The sequence below is a fragment of the Crassostrea angulata genome, chromosome 4 (genome assembly GCF_025612915.1).
Source record: "Crassostrea angulata isolate pt1a10 chromosome 4, ASM2561291v2, whole genome shotgun sequence".
NCBI classification, from domain to species: Eukaryota; Metazoa; Mollusca; class Bivalvia; order Ostreida; family Ostreidae; genus Magallana; species Magallana angulata.
In genome coordinates this window covers 5,063,680-5,088,520 of record NC_069114.1, presented here as the reverse complement: position 1 = coordinate 5,088,520, position 24,841 = coordinate 5,063,680, and the positions used below count along the sequence as shown (strand labels likewise).

The 24,841-nt window shown below is 33.5% G+C and overlaps 2 protein-coding genes across 2 annotated transcripts in view; both read left to right on the top strand.

The window, feature by feature from the left end:
- LOC128181727 (uncharacterized) overlaps nucleotides 1–24,841 on the top strand; it is a 48,003-nt gene that overhangs the window by 9,959 nt on the left and 13,203 nt on the right. The window lies entirely within an intron of this gene.
- Nucleotides 15,003–23,437, top strand: LOC128181729 (small integral membrane protein 8-like). Its single transcript, XM_052850241.1, has 2 exons — nucleotides 15,003–15,253; nucleotides 23,038–23,437. The coding sequence occupies exons 1-2, from the start codon at nucleotides 15,104–15,106 to the stop codon at nucleotides 23,188–23,190; spliced, it is 303 nt and encodes a 100-aa protein (XP_052706201.1). The 5' UTR covers nucleotides 15,003–15,103; the 3' UTR covers nucleotides 23,191–23,437.

Sequence of the window (24,841 nt, the reverse complement as noted above, 5' to 3'; positions counted from 1 at the left end):
CGCATGCAAATTGCGTTCGCGCTAAATCTAGGGAGGCGTTTAAGTTTATGTTTCCAATATATCACATTTGCATGGATGAACTCAAAAACGATTATACAAATACGTTTAAATTTTCATTGGAAATTTGCTATGTATTCTGTTCATAATTGAAAATACGGCAGATAACTCTAACACATTTAATTTACTTATAAAAATCCCGAGAGTTCTGAATTTCAACATGGTGTGTAAATTTGAAGCAAGTAAAAAACATTGGTGAAAAAGTATTGAATTCTTCAATAATATGAATTACATTTTGAAATGAAAGCTTTGTATTAACAGCCTAAAATGTTTTAATAAATAATTTGAATGTTATTTTTAATGCAGTTTCATTTATTCACTCCAAAATCGTTTCGGAGCGAGAATGCAATATTCTGCTACATTACGGGTTTATCAAGAGGCATTTTAACTGTGGTGTAGGTCTGTCCCGAGATACAGTTAGATTATTCAAACTCAGCACAGTGTAGTGAAATTAATAGCATTATTGTATGCTTAAAGCTTGGATATGTAAATGTCAACAATACGGTGTCCCAATGCATCTATTTCGTAAATGCCCGATACAATTATTATAATAATATGCAAAGTCAACTTGCGCATGCATTGGTCAGAGTCTAGTGTAATTTTAATTCTTTTGTACCCAATGAAAAATGACAATAACAAACTGTCAGCCATCTCAAATATCCATAAAACGAAATACAAATTCATAGCAGAGTAACATGGGCCTCTAAAAAGATAAAGGTAGGATCAGGTGCCTAGGAGGAGTAAGCATCCTCTGCTGACCCTTCGCAACCGCCGTGTGCTCTTTGTCGTAATCGGGAAAAAAGGAAAAGTCCGTTGACCATTAGGTTATTAATTATGATCTAACAATAAGTATGAAAAACGTCAGTCAGTATGAGACCCAGTGGAAGATTGTATTTGCTGACATAGTCGTTGTATTGACCATAGAACTCACGAAAAGATAACTTCAAACGAGACTGTTGATAGTCCTGTTTTATCAACTTGTCAGTAGCTTTCCTGGCCTTAGAAACTGTTCATACGAAGAGCATGCCCTTGTTTATCGAATTAACTGAGAGATATAAACACCATATGCAGATGATGAAGGTATATTGCTACATTAGTAAGAAAAGTAGACTATAGAAAAATTGTAGTCATCGCGTTCATCATAAGGTTTTGTTGTTACGTTACCATCAATGTCCATTTCCAGTAACGTATCCAAATGTAAAACAGATGACGCAGACTCCAAGGTATCGTTTTTTCAACTCAGTGGGATATATCGAGAGGACATAAGAATGAAAATAACAATAGTTAATTGATAATACGTCGTTGATATATCTAAATGTTGAGTTGAAGGCCACAGCAAGTGTTTTTATTTTATCACGTATAAGTTTTAGAATAAATTCTGCTTCATAAAAATACAAAAGTAGGTCTGCTAACAATGGGACACAATTGTACCCATGATAACTCCAACAGATTGTTTGAAGACTTGGTTTAAAAAATCTACATAGATATTGTCTATCAGAAACTCAAGCATCTTTTTAATGTCAACTTCATAGCACATGTATATGCAATCAGAATGGTTTTTAACAAAATATTTTTTTTGATTTCCAATGACAAGGTAAGCATTTTTATGACATCCATTTCCTTTCAAGAAACAACTGTCGATGATATCAAAAAGCTTAGATTATAATTTGTCATGGGGAATGGTTGTATAAAGCGTTGAAAAATCCTACGTTTTAGTGCTATTGATTTCAGTTTGATTTTGTGACCTCAAAGTTTCTAATAATTTTTTTTAGAGTTTTTTAGTATCCACATCTGATTCACACCACTTCTGGAGCGTATTGTTATACAGTATTCTTGAAGTTTCTCCTTCACTAACTCTGTTAATGTGCAATGTCTCCAGGGACGCTTGCGGCTGTTACAGTGGATTTGCCAATAATTTCAACTAACCCTGAGGATACTACATTAATATAATAATATCACACATCTGAGACAAGGCAAACAATTTTTAAAAGATTTATATGCATGTATAAACATTAAATCATATTTTGTTTTTAAAATTTTCGTTATTGAAAGGATATGAGCAAAGAAATTTATAAAGGCGCTAACGCACGCTACTTAATTTGTTTGCATACATTTCTGCACACATTTCTGCTGTAATGTTACTTTTTCTTTTAAAAAAAATTATGAGTCAATGCTTAAATAATAATCTGTTGCAGCTTAACAAACATTTTACTTGCAAAAATGGAGAGTGTAAATATTTCAGCATATATCTGTGATTATTTTCTGCCAAAACATATTCATTTTTAAAACAAAGAATTTGCAGTGTTTAAGATGGAAAAAATGCAACGCAATATATGTACTGTGATAATTTGTTTATGATTATTGATAAAAGAAACTTTAAAAAATGGGAAGAAAATCATATGACTGAAGTTAAAAAGAATACTTTTAACCTAATTGTTTATGCCAACGATACATTCAACAACATCCTATTGACAACGATTCCAAATGCGGTACAACATATTACCAACCAACAGTTATATTCACTCTTTATTCAAATGTAATGATTCTTTATCCAAACACATTGGAACAAGAGATATTTTTGAGTAGTAATTTCCAATATTTTGTGTTGACAAATAACAATTATTAGATTGATTTAATCTTTTCAGAACCTTTTGTACTTTTACACGAACAAGCTATGTTTTGCCAAACAAATCAATTAACAAAACTTCAAAATATTTAAAAAAAAAATGTGTGTACCTATTAAACAAACTTGACTTGGTAGTGGATTTACAAAGTATCGATGCTATAAATAAAGAGAAGAACAAAAGATAGATAACTCTAACAACATCCTCTCTAAAAGAAGTATCATCATGCATTTTTTTAGAAAGATCTAGATTGTATAAAAAGCACAGAAATTCACTGTATTGAAGCCCCACCTCTGCCCTGGTTGGGGTTTGAAATTACTCTTCTATGGAATCCACATTTCTAGCAGAGACCAGCCACCGCGCTGACCATTCGACCAAAAGAAGTGAATGATCTTTTTTTCTACATACCATAGAAATTGAACTTTGCCAGTCAACTTTTTTCAGATGTTTAAGGCAACGTTAACCTTTAAAAAAGGATATTGTCTTTTAGATGTTTTATAAGGTTTTATTATTTTATTTTTGTGTAGCCTAAATTTCGCTGAAATAGGTTCATTTTTGATAAATCAATCCGAGATTTTATGTTTGTCAATATTTTCCAACAAATAACTATGGTTTTAATTTTGGGATTCCAAATCATATTAACTGATTTAGAACTAATGAATTAAAAAAAAATGTCATATAGAAACATGGGGGAACAGCTGAAGACATCGTGTTTTAAACAAATGAAAAACAAATCTTTTAAATAAGCTTTCTAATTTACAAAAAGCAAAATTTAAAATGTTGGGATATCTATATGAATAAAATTTGAATATCTGGTTAGAAATACGAATTATACTATTTATATGGTGATACCTAAGAATGAAAAGTCCAACGGTTAAACGTGTCTTTTTTTATGAGTATTAAACATGCATGGGTTCTATATATACAGCTGGGACTAATTATTAGACCAGTCACTAAATTAATCATACTAGATCAATTGCATTATTAACTTAAGTCAGAGAAATACAAGTAAAGGTGATTCCGTGTAGATGGCAGTCGGTTTGATTTCTTAAACCATCTGATAACAGAATGATATGAATAAAAGTTCAACAAGAATGGGTAATAGTTCAATATTTATATGGGAGATAGTTCAACATTGATATGGGTGAAAGTTGAACAATTATATGAGTACTAGTTGAACATTTATGTAGGAGAAAGTTAAACATTAGTATAGGGGATAGTAAACCATTGCTATGAATGTCTTACACACTATCATGTAACACGTACTCATTGTAAATCGTACAAACAAGCATTTAGTTCATGACAAAAAAAAATGAACGATTTGACGTGCTTGATAAATATTTTTTTTTGGTTATGGTGACAGTGAATATAACTAACGGTTGAACACGTAATGTAAATTACAAAGACTAACAAAATCGGTACATATTGCATGTAATAACACAATACATCGATTCATATCAACTTGGAACAATATAATGTTAAAAACAAATATAATATTAGAGTACACGTAAAACAAGATAATTATTAGAATAATGATACAGAAGTTCACTAGCATATTTGATAAATTTACTTGAAAACTGAAAAAGTTATAAAATTAAACAACAATATAGCTTTGCACACACGTGTGTAAAATAAATTACCCGAAACGTCAATTAAAAACACCTTTTTTATAAATAGTGGTAACAAGATCAACCAGAGAAAAAATATGCGAAATGTTCAAATGCATGTATTTTATTTTTTATTTTTTTTTTCACGTAAACATTTTTGTTCTGTATTTAAAAATATTCCAAGATCGCAAACACTTAAATTGTGCCAGATTTAAAGCAATAAGAAATGATTCCATTAATATCACAGGCCTAGGAAACGATTTTTTTTAAAAACATTATCAGCAGACATCAGTAATCGTAACAGATCACAGGCATGGTGGAAGATTAACTAAGTCAAAAACTAGAACTGGAAAGCAAGTACTTCTTATTATTGACAATGAGCAAGTATATGTATACGACACTGACAAGGATAATATATTCAACACCTTCTACAGTCTACCGTAGATGATTCTTCAGCGGTGTTACCTCTCTTCTTTTGTCCTAACTAATGAAAATGTAAGCTATATACTGCTTCAGCTTGACACAAAATAAAGCTCGCCGTCCTGATCGCAAAAACCCAAAGCTCCACATGGAATCTGCATCTAATCTATGCTATTCTCTATTTAAGGTCTTTAACAAATCTCTTAGTACTTTTTGTTTTCCAGACCCATAGAAAATGACAAACGTAATTCCTATCCAAAAAAAAAGGAACACCAACAACTTAACCATTTATCGTCTAATATCGGTTCTATCTATTACTGGCAAATATTTGTGCCTACAATTTCATTTATGAATAATTTCAGAAATTCAATATCATTTCTGAAAATTAATTAGACTTTGAGCAGTTAATCAGTTAAACGATCTAACAAAAGTTTTACGAACAACAGAAAACAGCTAGTAGTTTTCAACTAAGAAAAGCCAGACTGGGATTTCAAAAAATCTAATGTACCACAAGGATCTCTTTAAGCACTGTTCACATTTCTCGAATATATTAACGACATCAAAAGTTTTCAAACATAACAATTTATCTCACATCCCTAGACCCTCTCTGCTACTTTACTCACCTTCTATCTTATTTTCGTTTATTACGCATTTCTTGTACACACTGTTAGTTCAGCCTTTAATTATTCATAAACGTGCTTTCAAGGACATTCCAACCTGGGTACAATAATAACTTAAAATTTGTACATCGTATCTTAACAAAAATATTAATTTAAGTTGTTTTCTGGTTTCCGAATTCTTGTTTGATAATGAATTATCGTTTATATGTTGTACGTTGTATTCATTATCAACTATGGTTAACACTAAGCACGTAATCAATAATAATTAATATATTGTATATAGCAGTCCATTGTTGGCTGTAATTATATAAACAATCGTTCAGGAAAGAATTGTATGAAATAGCGGAGAGGTCTATGAGAAGCAATAAATGACGCTGACTTTGTATTGACCTAAGCCTAAAAGAGATCAAATTAATTTGAGCAGTCACTTCTATTTCTTTCTCATGTGATTAATAATTAAGGTACACTGGCTTTTTGCACTTCCTGTAACCATTATTGTGAATCCTTAACTCTTGAGTATATAATTAGTGGACGAGCTGAATCTAATGGCTTTCTAACTTTATAAATATAGATGTGTGCATGTAACCATTTAACAATATACCTTTAACGATTTCGTAGTTATGTTTTGTCCAATGTTACAAAACAAAAATAGGAAATAGTATCAAATTTTTTAAAGAAAATGTAAAATTTTCTGACATAGAAATGAACATGTAATGTTTAATAAAATGTGCCCAATAGCGTTTCGCTTCAGGCTATCAAGGGCAAAACAATAGCATAGAGTCTTAAATCATAAATTGAATGAGACACGGTCTTTGCGCTCTCAAAATTGTAGTTAAGAAGCGATGCATCCACAACGAACAGTTTTTGATAAGGTGAAAGTACAAAAACCAAGTACAAACAATTATAGCTCCATATAAGAAGGCAATTGAAAATCAACGTTGTTGTATTTCGTATTGAGATTTTGTAGAACATCCATGCATTTTATGTTGAATGTTTTTTCAACAAACACAATATAAAAAAAAATTTAAAAACGTAGTCCTGTAGAACAGATTAAAAATTAGTGCTCTTTGGCTGTTACCACCACCTCAAAAGGTATTACACTGTATACTTATGTCTTATCGTTCAAAACGTAACAGCTTTTTATGCAAACTGTAATTGCAAACACTTCTTTAGGGGAACATATAATCTTTTATGGTATGGAAAAATTGAGGATCCATAATGATAAACAACGGTACGGTAAAAGATACTTGTTCATCACATATTTTTTTTTAGCTTCAGAGGAGTAAAGTTAATAATCATTTTATACAATAAGGTCACTGGCTCTGCAACTATTTCAAAATGGCAATTGCATCAAAAGTTTTTTTTTCGGTATATAAGTTTGTTTAACGATTACAAACACTTAAATATATGTAGCAGTTCGGTGTTTTTGACTTTAATGATTAAGCAAACGTTCAGGAGATGGAATCCATGAATTGGTAAAAAAAGCATCTTTGTATGGAAAATACGAGATATATCTTTTGGACAAATATGATTAACGATTATTTTTTCAAATTTACATATGTAGTTGGTTATTAAGCTAGTTTAAACGTTCATTAAATCAAACAAAATATATCTATTCATTTTGTGTGATGACGTTTACTTTGTGCTCATGTGCTATTTCCAACGTAAGCATAAGAGGAAAGATTGTCTGAATAAAAATTGGCATGTTTTTCCCGATATTGTAAGTAAGGATGAATGGTTTTATCTATCACCGAGTTATGCCTCTCAATAAAATGATACACAGCATAAAATTAAAAAGATTTTTTTAGATAGCTTCGATATGTCTAACTTTATGCGATTTGATTATCTCAAGGTCTTTAATTTGTTAAATCGTTACTGTATAAAAGATTATCAATGATCATTCCCAAAAAGATTGGAATTACGAAGTATAATTCAAGTACATATACCAATTTATTTATTATGAAATATTTAGTTACTATGAGAAAAGAGCAAGTTTATACTCCCTGCCAACCCGAAACAGCAACTTATTTCCCGAGTCGTACCCAAGGGAAATACTAGCTGTTGAGGAAGACATCAATAAACTTGCTATTGCCCCAGTGGTCAGTAAATAAGTATTTTATTTTACTAAAGAAAACTGTATTGGTCAGCAATGCAAAGTTGATAATATACAAGTTAGAGTTATCGAACTTTGAATTTAACGTTGCGAGTTGGATACTACGAGAGGAGTTTCGAGATTGTGGTGGTATGGGACAACTGTCGATATTAATGGTGATAAAAGTACACTATCATCAAAATAGTTTCAGCAGTTTAGAATTTTCAAAATTTATAATATTGGGCCAAAAACATGTTTTATAAATTTTTGAAAAAGTCAAAATTATAAAATTAACCCACTTATATATGACTTACAAAGAAAAGATTTATAAAATTATACTTGGTTTAATTGTTTTTTACAACGAGAAAGACGTCACAATATAGGGGTGTCCTATACCACCTTAAAAAGTATGATATTGGTAAAAAAAAAAATGAAAAATTATCGGGCCTTCCGGCAGAGATCGGTGTTTCTCAGCCCGGGACATTGCAATTGTCGGTTATTATTTACTACTGGCAAATAAAGCTGGAAAGCTATTTCACGGTAAACGTTTTCTAGATCAAAGTTTGCATGCTTTAACGCTTTAATTTAATATAGAAAAAAAATTACCCTGAGGAATAATAATTTCAGATAGTTCAAGATCGAATGACCATGTCCCAGATCTTGTTGAATAAAAATGGAAGTAAATAAAATAAAGGGTCTTTTAATTCACATTTTGTTCAACAAGTGTTTAGAAATTCGTAACCGTTCTTGAGATAAATGGGAAAGAAAGTTTTAAGGGCCGATCCCTTATCTCCTTAAAGTGACCGTTTAACGAAATTTTGAAGGTTGCATATTATTTAGTACATCATTTGAGCATCTTTTTTTCTATATTGCATTCGAATTATTTTTCCTTTCTGAGATAAGGGAGATCAAAATTTTAGATTTTTGGCCCCTAAAACCCCTAATTACGTAACACATGATAAAATCATTACATTGCTTGGATTCATAATTGTATAATAAATTTTTTTGCTTCTATATCCTTTCAAAAAATATCCCTCAGTAAAGGGCTACAGATGAAAGACTGAAGTTCCTTTGGTTCCCTAATTTGGGCCAGCCCCTTCTTCTTGATATCAAATGAAAGGTCGTTTAATTCTAAACATATTTTTTATAACATATCTTATAAAAATATTTTTCAGAACAGAGATAAAGAAAGAAAAACAGAAAAATAACAACTTTTTTTTTTATTAATTTTCGGGTCTAGGTGAGCTTCAGCGCCTTTTGAGTCAGACAAAAACGAAAGCCTAAAGACACATCTACAATCTTTCGACTGCAATCCCTGAAAGTTTGAAATCAATATCTTCATTCGTTAAGGAGAAGACTCCAGGACAAATCGACCCTCTGAAAATCGCTAAAACGTCATTATCTCAGAAACGGAAATGACGTCATCAAAATAAAAAATCACGTATAAAGTTTAGATTAGTATCTATCATATCTGAAAGTTTAATGAAAATCGGTTGAGTTGTTTTTGAGATATCGCGTGCACAAAATTTGTTGGAAAAAAATAGAAAAATAGCGAAGAAAAAGAAAGAGAACGAAATCAAGAAGGTCTCTATAAGAAACCGTACGAAAAAAATAAGGTCTTCCGTTGGAAATGAATGGATTTAAAAGCATTAAGAAATTCTTTATTGGTGAATTCTTTTCCTTGATCGGATTGAATACGAATAGGTTGCCTTCCATCTTGTTTTATAATCTCTTGTAATCCTCGAATCATTTCTTTCCCCGATTTCTGTTTTAAGGGTACTACCCAAGTATATTTAGAAAAAACATCAATAGCACACAATAAAAAAGTATATCAATCATTTTTTCAAGAGAGACAAATCAGCCAAATATAATTGCCACTGTTCGTCTATACCGGTCACTCTGGTTTGCTCTCTTTTGAATTTCCTTTGAATTGGCTTATGCAGAATATACGTTTTTTGCTCCCCTAGCCATTTTCTAATTTGAGAAAGAGAAACGGAATGTCCCTTTGCACGTAATTGACGATATAAAGACTGGACCCCTCCATATCCAGTTTTAGGATTGTAATAAATTTCTGCTAAAATCTCTGGCAACACCTTTTTCTTCATCTATTTAATGTAACCCAATCTAGAATAGCGTTTTTAGTCCTTTTGGTTGTCTTTGGAGTTAAAGCAAAAGAAGAACCTTGAGGTGTGATAAAACTTGAGGCATCCTGAAACCCAGTGTCGTTGTAGTCCTCCTCCTCACCATATTCAGTCAACATAGGTCTAGGAGTACTGATTTTTCCTGGCTTTTCCATATTTTTATAATGTTTACGACTCATTTTGGCAAGAGTTTACTCAAAAGTAAAGAAAGAAGTGATCCTCCTTTTTGTTTCAATAATAAACCTTTTAATTTTTTATGACTGAGCGGTAGCCAAGTGACGATCGTAATTGTCATATTCAGATTCACGTTTTTCAATAAACCGTTGAGTCTGTTTGTCGACAGGGATAGTTCCTTTCAGTAAATTCTTAGCTACAATCAGAAACCATTTCATTAAGGTTTTACGGCTTAGTTCGATGATTTGCTGCCTTTTCTGTGGATTTTTTTCTCCATATAAAAGTTTAAAAGTCTCAACACTTTGTTTTATCGTGCCATGATGAACTCAATCCAAATAAAGGTAACTCCTCGCGTGTTTAATATTTATATTCTCGAGGCATAAAGACACTCAGGGTATCGAATATCTCAATTCATCTGGAGTTTGTGGACTGAGATCTACAAGCAAATAACCATGAGGAATGCTAGTAGCCTTTTGATAAGTAGACATTAAATGAGGCATATCTAATTGTCGACTCAACACCGTCACTTGAGATTTATCACGAGGATTTTTAAACAGTACCAAATAATGAGCATTGAGACGAATAGTACGATGTTGGTTTGCTCGATCAAAAACATTTTGAGTAATGTAAATCACACTGGTATTCCTATGATGAGCTTTGCGAGTTAACCAATCGACAATAGACTCGATGGCTTTGCCTCATATCATATCGTCAAAAATCAACAAGTGACGAATACTGAAATCAACTACTAATTTCTCGTCGTCTTCTGGAATATTGCATATAAACTTGACATGATCTGGTAAAGATGCGTAAGTGGGTTGCCATTTTCGGTAACACCATATGTTTTTTTCGAGGGAGTGGAAATCCAAATGAATGTCTTTTTTCTACTAACTTTTTAACAAAATGTGTTTTTCCCGATTTTGAAGGACACGCCACGACCATGGTAAATTCGTGTTTTAATTCAAAAGGGGTTAGTGACTAATAAGAATAAATCTGGTGTTTTTGTTGTTGTTGTTGTTGTACACACAATTTTTTTCTATTTGCACGTAATAGAGACATCTTTTCTAAAGATGTGGGGTGGCCTGAAAAGGGCCGTTGGGGTAGCCCTAAAAAGGGCTGTGGCGCTAGCCCTGATAATGGCTGTTTGTCACCGGCGAGTAACCCCCCGGACTGGCAAGTGGGGAAGGGTCGTGACTCGCCGGTGAGTCCGGAATGACAATGGGCTCTCTGGTCACATAAAAAACAAATAAAATGTTATACTAAAAATCAATCATAATATCACATTATTACAAATGTAAAAAATATAAAAATTATTAAAAGATTACTTACGGTGAAAGCAGGTCCCGGTGGCCGAATGGCCGGGATCCTCCTGGGTGGGGGGGGGGCTCTGAAAGGGCCCTGGTGCCGAAGGCCTTGGGGGCAAAGAAAACCGGATCTGCTGGCCACCTTTTCTCTGGGGCATGGCCCTCCTGTCCACGTTCCTTATTCGCCGGAAGAGCGCGGCAGGTCCCCTCACTCTGGGCGCTGTCGGTGTTGGTGGGGGGGGGGGGGGGGGGAGAGGGGATGGACAACACCTCCGGTGATTGTGGCTGCTGCTGCTGCCTCTTCCTCTCCACCATGGCCACAACATCCTCCAATGAAGGCAGGGGTCCTGGGGGAGGCGGCGACGGTGGAGGCAAATAGCCCACTCTCCCCAAGTCCTCCTCTCTCCCTATCCTCTCCAGGGAAGACAAGGGGGCATCCCGGACCTGAAAATTGGCCACCAGCTCTGAGGAGATCTCACATAACTCTCCCCGTCCCACTCGTAGGTAACAATCTCCAACACTCCTCTAATATTAGGTACATCAGTGTAAAAATTCCTAACTCCATGAAAATTCATCTTCGGGCGACTCCTAAGAGATCTAGCTAATGAATGAGAGCTGGGCGGAAGCGCGCTGCTATTTATCACCTCAGTACCAAAATGGCCACCGTTGCCTAGTTTCGGCGGCTAGATATGACGTCATTTTCAGTTATGACGTCATAATCTTGTAGTCTTCGTATGGTATTTCCAACACTTGAATGTCCATATTAAACTTTACACTCCGTTTTCTTCGTCTATGGCTTGAGTTTTCAATTTCAGGTAAAAAAAATTCCAAAGTCACCATCTTCATATTGTCTATCTGTGAAATCACTCGACGACAAGCTCTCCCCTGATGGGTGAACATGCATCTCAGATACCCGAAGTTCTGATAATCGTTATAAGAAACGCCTGTTCATTGCTCGAGTAATTGAATCTTTGCTCCCTCGAAAATCCAAAAAATTGTGGCTAGTCTTCCGGGAAAAGGATTTTCTACTGCTAATGTCAACAGTATGTGGGCAAGAAAATTCAAACTGGTGATGTTCCGAGCCAATGCTAACACCCTCAATATTTTTCTCTGCTTTTCCTCGTTCATATCTGCATTCCATTTGGTTACTACATGTAATTGATAACCCTCAAAGGTAAGACTCAGTATTTCGCTCATCAACAATTTTTTGCTTGACAGAATTATAAAAAATATCAAAAGAGCAGTTTATCATATACCCATATTTCTCGCCACACCAATACCTTCTGGGGCACGTGAGAAACAAGAAAATAACCAGTTTCAATAGAACCCAAGGTCAAACTTAGCGCGTGATATTGTTTTTTCTCCCTCGCGTGAAAATTAAACGTGAAAAAACCAGCTAGAGGGATTTTACACCTGGAAATCACCGCCCCAAAGACTATAAAACAGGGCCCCTCGGACTTGGGCAGGTCACATTGCAAACCATGACGTCTAAAAACTTCCTCAATAGCCAAGATCCTATCTCTATTGAAATTGGCTATTGCGATCCATTACTAGTGACAGAGTCCCAGGACCAAGTCAACATGGAGATGGCTGCTTACAATTCAGTGATCAGTAAGGAAGACTTTGGGATTATTACCATGACCCAGGAAGGAATTCTCAACAGTCTCCATATGATGAGTGACGAAATAGGAAAACATACTGGCTTGATCTTAAACAAATTGGACGAAATGAACAAAACTACGCAGCCAAAAACTACGCAGGGGAAAAAACTCGGCTCATGCTACACCTGTGGAGAACCAGGTCACTATTCGCCGGATTGCCCTACAAAGGAAAACAACTGGGGCTCGACTTCCAATCAGAGTACTAACTACAGTAGACCTTCAAACACCAATTGTTTCATCTGCAAAGAGGAAGGTCACTAGCCTATGGATGAAAGATTGCCCAGAAAATCTAAAAAACAAATGCTGGGCAGACCAAGAACACGAGGCTCAGGACTGCCCAGAAAAAGAAAATCACCCTCCCACCAACAAAGGGAAAGGAGTCAAAGACGAGAACAAAAGTGTGAAGAATGATTTTTCATTTATATATATTAAATTTGTACCTAAATGTACATATGCACAAAAGTGCATGGTTTCTTGATATTTCGAATACAGATTGCGTCAATGAGTGGTGCACGTGATTTCTTTTTTTATATAAAACATTTGTATTATGCATGCAATTATAAAGTAGATTTGATCTATAAGTCTTCATTTTTATTAAATTACCACATGCGACTATAAACTTTTCAAACATCTTTACACTATTCCCACGCTGGTTACGTTTAAGATGAATTAGATATAGACTTCGACTATTTTTGTCTTAGTTTAACTATGGCTATTCTTAATAATTATAGTAGAATTTATTGATTTTTTTTAAATGACCGCATTTGGAATTTCATAAGAAAAAAAAAAAAAATTTTTGCACGATTCCCACGATTATTATTAACATAGAAATGTGAACTTAAATAATATAACTCTCAAATGTATTTGAGTAAGGGTTTGCGACGATGTATCTGCCCAACACAAAATGTTATTTGTCCTTGAACATAAGGTTTTAATCAAATACTAGTAGCAGGGTTTTTATCATCAGCTGCTGATTTTTTGCGATTATCGCTCGTTCTACATTGTATTTATTTGTATTCATTGCAAGGTAAAAAGAATAAAACTATGTCTAAATTTATAAATAATAACAAAATGGGTTTATAAATTAACAAAGTAAAGAAACTGGGTGCACAAGACATCTCTGGGGCATCTCTCCGTCTTTTTTTAAAAAGCAACTTTTTTCATTTTGAAATACATTATGTATATCATATTTGCACGTTTCAAATTCGTGGGGAAAAGAACAGAGACAATAAAATCACTGAAAAACAGCTATAAATAAGTACAATTTTGAATGAATTGCATCGTGTTTCTATATTTAGACCCATTTTATAATAAAATCTTTTGCAATACAAACATTTTTCTACCCATTCCACGTCCTACAGAAACCAAAGAACGGTTACAATCCGAAAAATGTGCAAACTTAATGATGAAATTTCCACTCTCCTTGTGCGTCCAGATTCCTGTCGAATCTACATCTTAAGCGCCCACTTCCTTTACCAAAATAGGTTTCGGACCCTCTACCCACCTCCGCAAATACAGTAATTAATAATCCCATCGGAAAAATCTCTTGATTGTGCATGTATCTCTAAATGTTTTATTTGATAATTCAATTTTAAGGTAATAACTGTATGTTTCTGAATCCAGTTTATCTTTGTTTAATTTGATAATTTATGTTATAGGTATGTTTCTGAATCCAGTTTATCTTTAGATTTTTTATCCGACAGGAGGGGTGCAATTTATAGATATCACATGAAGAAGGGGGAAATACAATGTCATAATATATACAATGTATACATGTAATCAGCACTTATAAACTAAGTGACATTTTCAAGATTAATATTTGTTTAATCATCATATGATCAAAATTTCAAAAGCAATCAACACTTACAAGAGAAAAAAACTGAATGAATAAAAAGCAATATATTCCAGTGGAATTAAACGGGGTTTCAAAAACTTGTCAAGGCTTACAAGATATTTTGGAAAGTTATTTACATTTTTAAAAAGTGATGAACATGAATGTGTTATAGATGTTGTCTATGCCTATTCTATCAATTATGGAATTCCATACACGAGAATCAACAGTCAGCTTCCACTTACTTACTGACAGCTATTGATGATACATGTATTTATAAGCACTGGCATCGACTATTTAGTCCTTTTTAGGGGGGGGGTGTCTTTAGATATATAAAGGGAAAAAAGAAATCCAGATATCTAGAATTATGAAACGGTAAAATTTGGTATCCGTCGATTTCTTTTTAAAGATCTCATAGTCGGAATGATAGACCCTCTGTATTGCTATAATTACATCGGGTTCGGTCTCCCAACTTGCATACGGGTTCTTCAAAAATGGATGCGCCCTTGAAGAAATCGAATGTGTGAATAGAATAACTTTTAAACGTTAATTTAAAGTTGTCATACGTTGTGATGGATCCTAAAAAGGACGCTGGTGATACCAAACCAGATTTTAAAGACAAAATAGACAAACAGAATGAAAAATTTAAGACTCCAGGATGGAGAACGTTACCAAGTACATCAGCTTTCCGGGCGATCAATTTTGAATTATATGCCAAACCGGTAACTGACATCTCTGTCTGTCTGTCTGTCTGTCTGTCTCTCTCTCTGTCTCTCTCTCTCTCTCTCTCTCTCTCTCTCTCTCTCTCTCTCTCTCTCTCTCTCTCTCTCTGATGATGATGAAAACGGTCAAACACTATTTCTGTCAAAAGAAGATAAGGTTGGTCATGATGGTTAGAGATTAGCGGAGTTATGCAAACAAACATTAACCATATCTGAGATTCCTCTGTCTCGTATCCCTGCTCTTTTTTTATCACCTCTGCACATGTCATGATTTAAAAGTGGAGTTTATATAACTTGGATTAAAATCCTAGGACGGATCCCGTTTCTATCACATTTTGTTGATTTTCTGAATAAATACACACTTGTAACGTGTTACAGATTAGTGGGTAACTAGAATTACCAAAATACCCGTGACTTACCGAAATGCCCTTCAAAAACACCGAAATGCCTCATTTGAGCACAAATATTTAATATCATAGTTTAAATCTAAGTGTTTAAATGTATTTCCCCAATTTTCAGTTTGATAATGTAAGTATTTTGACATAAATAGCGATTTTTAACATGTGTAGACATTGGGTTAAGAACGATAACTCTTGCATGAATCGCTTTTCACTCGAATAGTAGTGATGGGAATCAGTGAGATTTTCATAATCGATAATCGGTTTCCCGCAACTAACTAATTATCGATTATAATCGGAGATTTTTATATTTTATAGTGTAGTGCTAAATAAATGTAAATAAACAAGTTACAATGAACAGACTTATTACTAGACTTTCGTAATTTGATTTACTTAGTATTTCTAGCTTTAAAAAAATTATATTCAAAAGATTTTCTTTAGTAGGCAGTCCAACATTAATTTTCTTGAAACCAAAACGCGTCCAAATTCGGGAATGTGCTATATTTCCCGAGTAAGAATATGGAGCTCGTCAGCCATTTTCAGACCGTGCGCCTTTTTAGGGGTTAGATAGTTCGCGTCTAGAATATTCTGTTTATGATATGCACTCGTTAAAAGGGAAAAAAACCATAAACCGATTAATCGTAATGAAACCTTTTATGATCGAGCGCTTAAAATGCAATAACAATCGATTGATTTTCGATTATAATCGATGATTGGAACATCACCTTTCGAATAGAGGTGTGAAATTTTATTCCCAGAATAAAATAACTAAGAATTAAAAATAACAGTTTATCAGCTTTATTTTTTTAATATCATATAATAATCATCAAAAATCCATATAGAGTGAAAGCAACTATAAAAATAGCAACTATTTTAAGACGTAATTCCTATCCTATTGCTCCTTTCTCTTGCACATGTATATAACACAAGTTCAAGTACAGTTTTTTTATTCAAAAAATTAACTTAATATACAATAACTATCTATATAAAATACTAGACATACACTCTTTATGGCGTAATAATGGGCATTTTGGTGTTTTTGAAGGGTATTTCGGTGTTTTCACCGGGTATTTCGGTAAATTGCGGGTATTTCGGTAATTCTATGTACCGCAGATTAGTATATTTCAACAAGTAAAGACCAAATAAGTCACAAGTAATATGATAATGATACAAATACATGATTTTATATGTTATAGTAAAAGTGGCAAAATAGTAAAAGTGGCAAAGCTTTAAACATTTGCAATTTTCAGAGCTGATTGAAAAAAACGACCAGCTGCAGGCAAAAGGCATAATTAATTAATCTTTTTAACAATCTTTTAACAATCTTTTAACATGTTTAAAGAAAGGACTATGTGCAGTATTATGCATTTTTCGCCCCCCCCCCAAAATAAAGTTTTTTTAAAGAGCCTTAAAAATAAGGTGGCAGATAGTTAAAATCATAGTGAAATCATATTGAAAATAAGTGTGTAAAAGGTTATCACCACAGTGACGTCGTTATGTAGAAATGATGTCATGAAGATTGTCTTATTTTTGATAAATTGATATTTTGTTGCAAATTATGGGTGTTTTCTGATGGTTTTTTGACTTGGAAACATTGAGCACAGGCTTGCTCAAGTACCGTGTGTATAATTGTATGAAGAAAAATTGTATTTGAGCGCTCTATACTTCTGAATGCAAAATGAAAATGACAATATTTTTATTTGTTTGCAAAATTGCAGGAATTGGGGTCATTTAGGTGACATCATAGATAAACATTAAACAGCGAATAAGTAATGATGACTAAAATCAAGATTAAAGTGATAGGCATCCTCTGCACCATAGGCGTCGGAACCTAACCATTAAGCACATAGCATCATAGAGAGTTCAGCCCCCCCCCCCCCCCCACACTTTTTCTCGAAGCAAACATAATTGTTCCTAAGTTTACAATTTACCTTTAGGTATAAACCCCCCCCCCCCCCCCCCCCCCCCACGCTGATTAGGATTTTAATGATTTTGGGAATTAGGTTTTTTTTTGCTTGTCAAGATTTCTGAGGATTAGTCTAGCTCCCCCCCCCCCCCACTCTGATTTGTATTTAAAATTTGGTTAAAATTGGGGGCAGATATTTGACCATATCAAATATAGTCTTTTTAGAATTATAAGTGCTGTATTTTTAATCTGATCAGGAAAAACCCAGGTTTCAAAGGAAAACTATTTTTTAGAGTCTGTCCTCTGTCATAGCATCATCACCTACTAAGGATTTAAAATCAGCTCTGAATTCTGGATCAGCTTCTTTACAACCCTTGATTAATTTCTACAAATTTGAGCGTCGCATCACATAGGCACATTACTTCTTTAATTACATGCAAGAACTGTGAGGTACACTAGTCTGATTGACTTTGCACAGGCACTGTTTCTCTGTATTCACCTTCTTTATACTGCAGTATATCAAACTCTTTCTATGCTCTTAAATCTAGTATTTTGTATTGCCTCCCATGTATAATTGTACAATTTTATTCCATCAGACAATTGAAGACCATTATGAAAATTATAGACATTTCTCATTCTTCAGCATGTTCAGGTTGAAAATGATCAATATTTAAATTATGCATGCCCCAAGAAGACTCTTGATGGGTGAATAAGCATAAACATATCCATCAGTGACATTTTATTCTCTGCATCAGTCGTAAAGTATTATCTCTAATTGTTTGTCATTTGGAATGAGTCAATTTAAAGATTAGTTTGTCTGACTGGATCAATTCCCCAAACAGATAAGTTTTTAAAAACTAATTGTTTGTCAAAGTTAATAATTTTTATGTAATTTGATGTAATTTAACATAACAATATTTTTTGCCAAGCAAAATTCATACATGTACATTTGTAGATCTACATATTTTCCCATTTATGATAATTAAATGATTTATTCTGAACTAATTTTTACTAGCATATCCCACTAGGACAATCGGTTTTAAATGAAAAAACAAGAAAGTTAGATTTCCTCTCTGATATGTGTCCTCTTTTTACCCAGAGAAATTAACAAGGATGGAAACAAAATTATGATCATGGAGAAACAAGAATTTGTAATGGGAAACTTTTACTTCTGTTATGCCCCACCATGAAATAGCAGGGGCATATATTGTTACCCCCGTTTTGTCATTCTGTCCTTCTGTCATTCCATCATCATTTACTTTCCGATCATTATCTCAAAACCATTGCACACATTCAGCTAAAATTTGATATATGGATGTATCATAATAATATACAGTTTAGTTTGAATTTGGTTTTGGTCTGATGATTTTTTACAGAGTTGTGCCTCTTGAACTGAAAAAAATGAAAAATTCTCAGTTTCCACTCTCTTACATGTACTTTTGAAGGGATGCATATAAAAAGCTGATATTGCATATGTAGGTTATTTACAAGAAAAAGCAGATCAATTTAAGTTAGATTTTACTTCCAATCCTGGTGACCAATGATTTTTAACAAAGTTATGCTCTTCAACTTAAGAAAAAATGGGAAATTCATAGTTTCCGCTGAAGTAATGCATATGTAAAGTTTATATTTAGGGTCTTCCGTTTCCAACGGAAGACCCTCTTGTTATTCTATTGTTTCTTTTTATTATTATTAGGGTCTTCCGTTTTCAACGGAAGACCCTCTTGTTATTCTTCGGTTTCTTTTTATTAGGGTCTTCCGTTTCCAACGGAAGACCCTTTTGTTTTTCTACGGTTTCTTTTTTTTCTTATTCTTATTATTATTATTCTTTTTATTTTTTTTCCAACTCAAATATTTCAAAAACGCTTCCATCGATTGTTTTGAAATTTGCAGATTTAATGTGTATCTAAAAGATCTCTACATTATGAAAAAATTATTTGATGACGTCATCAATTTCGTCAGATATTGACGTTTTTCACGTTTTAAAAAGTGATTTTGTCCGGAGCTTTTCTCATTTTTGATTTAAGATAAAGCTATGAGATTTACAAAGAAGGTAGAACTATCGTTTTACTTATGACATAAGGCTGGAAACTCAATTCGGACACTTCCGGTCGAAACCGGAAGCAAAACCAATTTTTTTGAATTTTTATGTTTTTCAATTTTAAAAATTTTACGTACGTATCTTACAGTATTTTTCATGCTGAGTTCAAAACTGTAATCCGTTTTTAAATCGGACGATGCTTTACAAAGATATCGGGGTTTAAAAATTGATTTTTCCGGAAATTTTGATTCCGCATCCTTGGTTTAAAAAATAGCGTTTTGTTTAAAGTGAAATTAACTCGTACCAAAAATAATTGCTCAGTTGTACTTAAACACATTCGGATTTTTTTTGTTAAGTCGTTCTTGAAATCGGAAAGGTTTTTGTTAAGTCGTACTTAAAATGATTCGGATATTGTTAAGTCGTACCAGGAATAATTCGATTGTTTTCATCTTTTTATTTTAGTTACTCTTGTTATTGGTTTAGAAGCTCTGCTTCTTACAGGAACTTCCAGCTTTACATCCGACATTAACGGAAGACCCACTCGTTGCTTTGCAACGAGCTTTGCTCTAGTTATTATTATACTTTTTCTTTTTTTTTCTGACTCCTTCTCGGCTTTATAATTCAAAAAGTTTCCAACTGATTTTGATGAAATTTTCAGAGATAATGTGAAACTGTTATCCCTCAAAGATGTTAAAGTTTTCTTGACAACGTCACTTTCGTTTTGACGTAACGTCATTTTTAAAAATTTCAAAAAGTCATTTTGTCCGCGGCGTTTCTCAAAAACGCTTTAAGATAGAGGCTTGAAATTTTCAATGGTTATGATTTGGTCGATTTACCTCTGTAATAAGGCTGGAAATGAAAATCGGGCACTTCCGGTCGAAACCGGAAGTGAAACAAATTTTTCGAAAAAAGGAATTTTTAGATCGAATCAAAAGTGAATATGTGTTTTGTAGAGCTTATTTGGCTGAATCTAACACTGAAAGCCGTTTTAAAATCGGACGATGCATTACAGAGATATCGGGGTTTAAAAATTGATTTTTCCGGAAATTTTGATTCCGCGTCCTTGGTTTAAAAAATAGCGTAATGTTAAAAGTAACATTAACTCGTACCATAAATAATTGTTAAGTGGTACTGTAACACATTCGGATTTTTTCTATTAATTCGTTCTTAAAATCGGAAAGGTTTTTGTTAAGTCGTACATTAAATCATTCGTATTTTTTTAAGTCGTACCAGGAATATTCGATTTTTTTCATCTTTTTATTTTAGTTACTCTTGTTATTGGTTTAAGAGCTCTGCTTCTTACAGTAACTTCCAGCTTTACTTCCGACATTGACGGAAGACCCACTCGTTGCTTTGCAACGAGCTTGGCTCTAGTTATTATTCTTTTTCTTTTCTTCTGACTCCTTTTTTGCCTCATAACTCAAAAGGTTTTAAACCGATTTTGGTGAAATTTTCAGAGATTTTTGCAAGTTGGCGTCCCTCAAAAATGTAAAAGTTTTAAAGAGAACGTCACCTCTGTTTTGACGTGACTTCATTTTTAAAAATTTCAAAAAGTCATTTTGTCCCGGACTTTTCTCAAAAATGCTTTAAGATAGAGGCTTGAAATTTTGAATGGTTATGATTTGATCGATTTACGTATGTAATAAGGCTGGAAATGAAAATCTATCACTTCCGGTCAAAACCGGAAGTAAAACAAATTTTTCGAAAAAATGAATTTTCTGATTTTATCAAAAATGTATATGTGTTTTGTAGAGCTTTTTAAGCTGAATCTAACACTGAAAGCCGTTTTAAAATCGGACGATGCATTACAGAGATATCGGGGTTTAAAAATTGATTTTTCCGGAAATTTTTATTCCGCGTCCTTGGTTTCAAAAATAGCGTAATGTTCAAAGTAATATTAACTCGTTCCAAAAATAATTGTTAAGTCGTACTTGGACACATTCGGATTTTTTTTGTTAAGTCGTTCTTGAAATCAGAAAGGTTTTTGTTAAGTCGTACTTAAAATCATTCGGATTTTGTTAAGTCGTACCAGGAATAATTCGATTTTTTTCATCTTTTTATTTTAGTTACTCTTGTTATTGGTTTAAAAGATGTGCATCTTACAGGAACTTCCAGCTTTACTTCCGACATTAACGGAAGACCCACTCGTTGCTTTGCAACGAGCTTTGCTCTAGTTCATATAATGTTAATTTAGTAGAAAATTTAGTCAAGCTTGACCTTGGTTCCAGTCTGATGATTTTTAACAGAGTTATGCCTCTTGAACTTAAAAGAAAATGAGTAATTTTTAGGGATTTATGATTTATTCTGCAATCAAACAAATGTTATACTAAATTTGGCATTTGGAATTTTGGTCATCCATGGGGGCAATTGTGGCGTTTGGGAGCATTTGTGGCGTTTTGGGGCATTTGTGGCTTAAAACACATCTAGTTCCCATTAAAAAAAAATTTGGTACACCACTGTACACCCAACTAAATTTTTCATCATCATTATCATTCCCATACTTTCTTCTCCTTCACAATGTAAAATTCTTGTAGACTTTTTTTTTTATAGCATTTATTAATATAGGAGGTGTTTCGAAACAGATTTATTGCCCTTTTTATAATTAAACCTATGTTGCCCTGATACAAAAGTGTTTATGAGTATTGGAATATTATGATTCAAAAGCAAAATATCATGGGAACGGAAACCTTTGAAAGATTTCTTTTATCTCTTGTATTATCAATTTAATGATTAGAAAATTTTATGATACATTTTTTATCTGATGTGTTTATATCATTTTCTGGATCCTTGGTGAGATTGTAAAAAACAAATTAGAAAAATTGTTATGCAATGAAATGGATACACCTGATATTGTATTAATCCTGTTAATATGTGTACGCCAGACCATGGTAAATGTATTTAATACTGTTAAAGTGGTAAATATATTGCATTAGATTTTAATATAGGAAAAAAAAGAAATATGTATAGTGAATGACAAGTCTATGAGATTGGAATATTTACCAGACTTGTTACAAATGTAAACATTTCTGGTGATTTTCTGAAATTAAGTACAAAATCATTTTTTCAGAAGTTGGGTATTGATGGAAAAAAAAGTTTTGTCCACCTGTTTGTTTGGTTATCATTTAACTATATTCTATACCTATACACCTGACTACTGACTTGGTGCATGCAACATGATTTAATCCTGTGTAAAAATTCAACAACACATTGTGGCCCCACCCTACCAAGGGGATCATGATCTGAACAAACTTGAATCTGTGCTATCTGAGGATGCTTCCACAAAAGTATCAGCTTGTTTTTGACTAAAATCAAATACTTATGAATCTCCAGTACTCTTACACTACTGTATGTAAACCTGGAAGTCTTATGTTAAAATACCTATCAAAATTATCCATTTCAAAAGCACTGAGAAATACGTTGTTTTTGTTGATTTTTTCAGAATATCATGGTCATGGGTCCAGGAACAGTGCTGTTTCTGGGATGTATAGGCTACATAATCTACATGAGGATGAACGAAGATAAAAATAGCTACACTGCCATGAATGCAGATGGGACCTTGACGAGACGAGAGAAAACTTCGCGCTGGGACTGACTTCCTCTCTCTTTGTTCATGTGAAGTGTTTTGTTATAATTGTGTATTTAATGCTGTTAACTCCTAGTAACCAAATGCTTGGGTTACTGTAAAGTTGTGACTTAGAAGACAGGAAGTTTTAAAACTGTGATGTGATGAATGTTATGTAACATTACTTGTGTTAAATATGATAACTGTTATTTATATGTAATTGAACATGTGTATATAATAGTTTATGATGATAATATTATAAAAGCAAAAAATTGATGACTTTAGTATGGGGTTGTAATTTACTTGATGTTATATACGATGTAATCTCTTATTGTGCACTTGCATTTAGAACATACTAACAAGAAGATATTTGGATTTTACATCCTATCCATTTACTTTGGCAATGAATTATTCGATATTGTTCTTTTAGGCTGTAATTTGTTTATGCAAAAGTTTGGATGGTACTTTATAAGTCAATCAGAGAGAGAGAGAGAGAGAGAGAGAGAGAGAGAGAGAGAGAGAGAGATGAGTAGAGAGAGGTGAAAGAGCCATATAGATATAGTGAAAGACAATAACAAACCGTCAACCATCTCAGATATCCTTAAAACGAAATACAAATTCAAAGCAGAGCAACACAGACCTCCATATAGATAGAGGTAGGATCAGGTGCCTAGGAGGAGTGAGCATCCTCTGCTGACCAGTCGCACCCGCCGTGTGCTCCCTGTCACATTTGGGCATGTCATAATCGATGTAAATGTCAAAATCGGGAAAATGTCATTAGAGAGAAAACGAAACGTTGATGATTTGTTTTTTGATGGTCAAAATACAAACATTGAGTCAACACGGACCTCCATTACATTACATTCCAAAAAGATAGAGGTAGGATCAGTTGCCTAGGAGGAGTGAGCATCCTCTGCTGACCGGTCCCATCCGCCGTGTGCTCTTTGTCATGATGTGTGTCTAGAATTATGTAATTTTTTAGATAATATGTGTATAAGAGATAAGTAATTTTTCAAATCTACAAAGTTTGCTATTTTGAAATTTGCATTACATTTATGATGACGATATTGTGCTCTATATCGTGTGACGATATCCTGCTTTATTTCTAATACGCTACCGCTCTCGAAGCGGTAGCGTATCAGAACGGCTGATTTTAATCAGATTGCCTATTTGACATACAGAATTTGATACTATATCGTCAGTCGGTATCGTCTCTATCGCATCAAATAAAGACATCATCGTTTAGACGAAAAAAAATGACATAATGATATGATTGTCTGAATGAAAATCGTGTTCACGATGGTGAAATGATATTGTCGACAATTGACACAAAATGTAGGTTGTTAACATTGGTGAACGCGCAAATATTGATACGATATCGACGTAAATATTGATACGATATCGACGTAAATATTAATACGATATCGACGTAAATATTGATACGATATCGACGTAAAGTGAAAACATATTATGATTTAATATCTTTAATCACCTGCGCCGGTGCGATTTAACTAGATAAATTCCAATGTTAGGATTCGCTTGTCACGTGACAACGAAGGATATATGACGTCACAAAAATGCATCAAATATAATGTTTAACATTGTTGTCAATACATGTTATTCAGGTTTTAAGGAATACTCCGGGTCAAAGTAGATTTTTGTTGATTTAATTAGCTCCGGG

Bases quoted from the DNA above. Each gene is read 5' to 3' on its own strand.
- LOC128181729 (XM_052850241.1), top strand. From the start codon at position 15,104: ATGGATCCTAAAAAGGACGCTGGTGATACCAAACCAGATTTTAAAGAC. The intron at 15,254-23,037 runs GTAACTGACATC...TGATTTTTTCAG, and splicing joins TTGAATTATATGCCAAACCG to AATATCATGGTCATGGGTCC.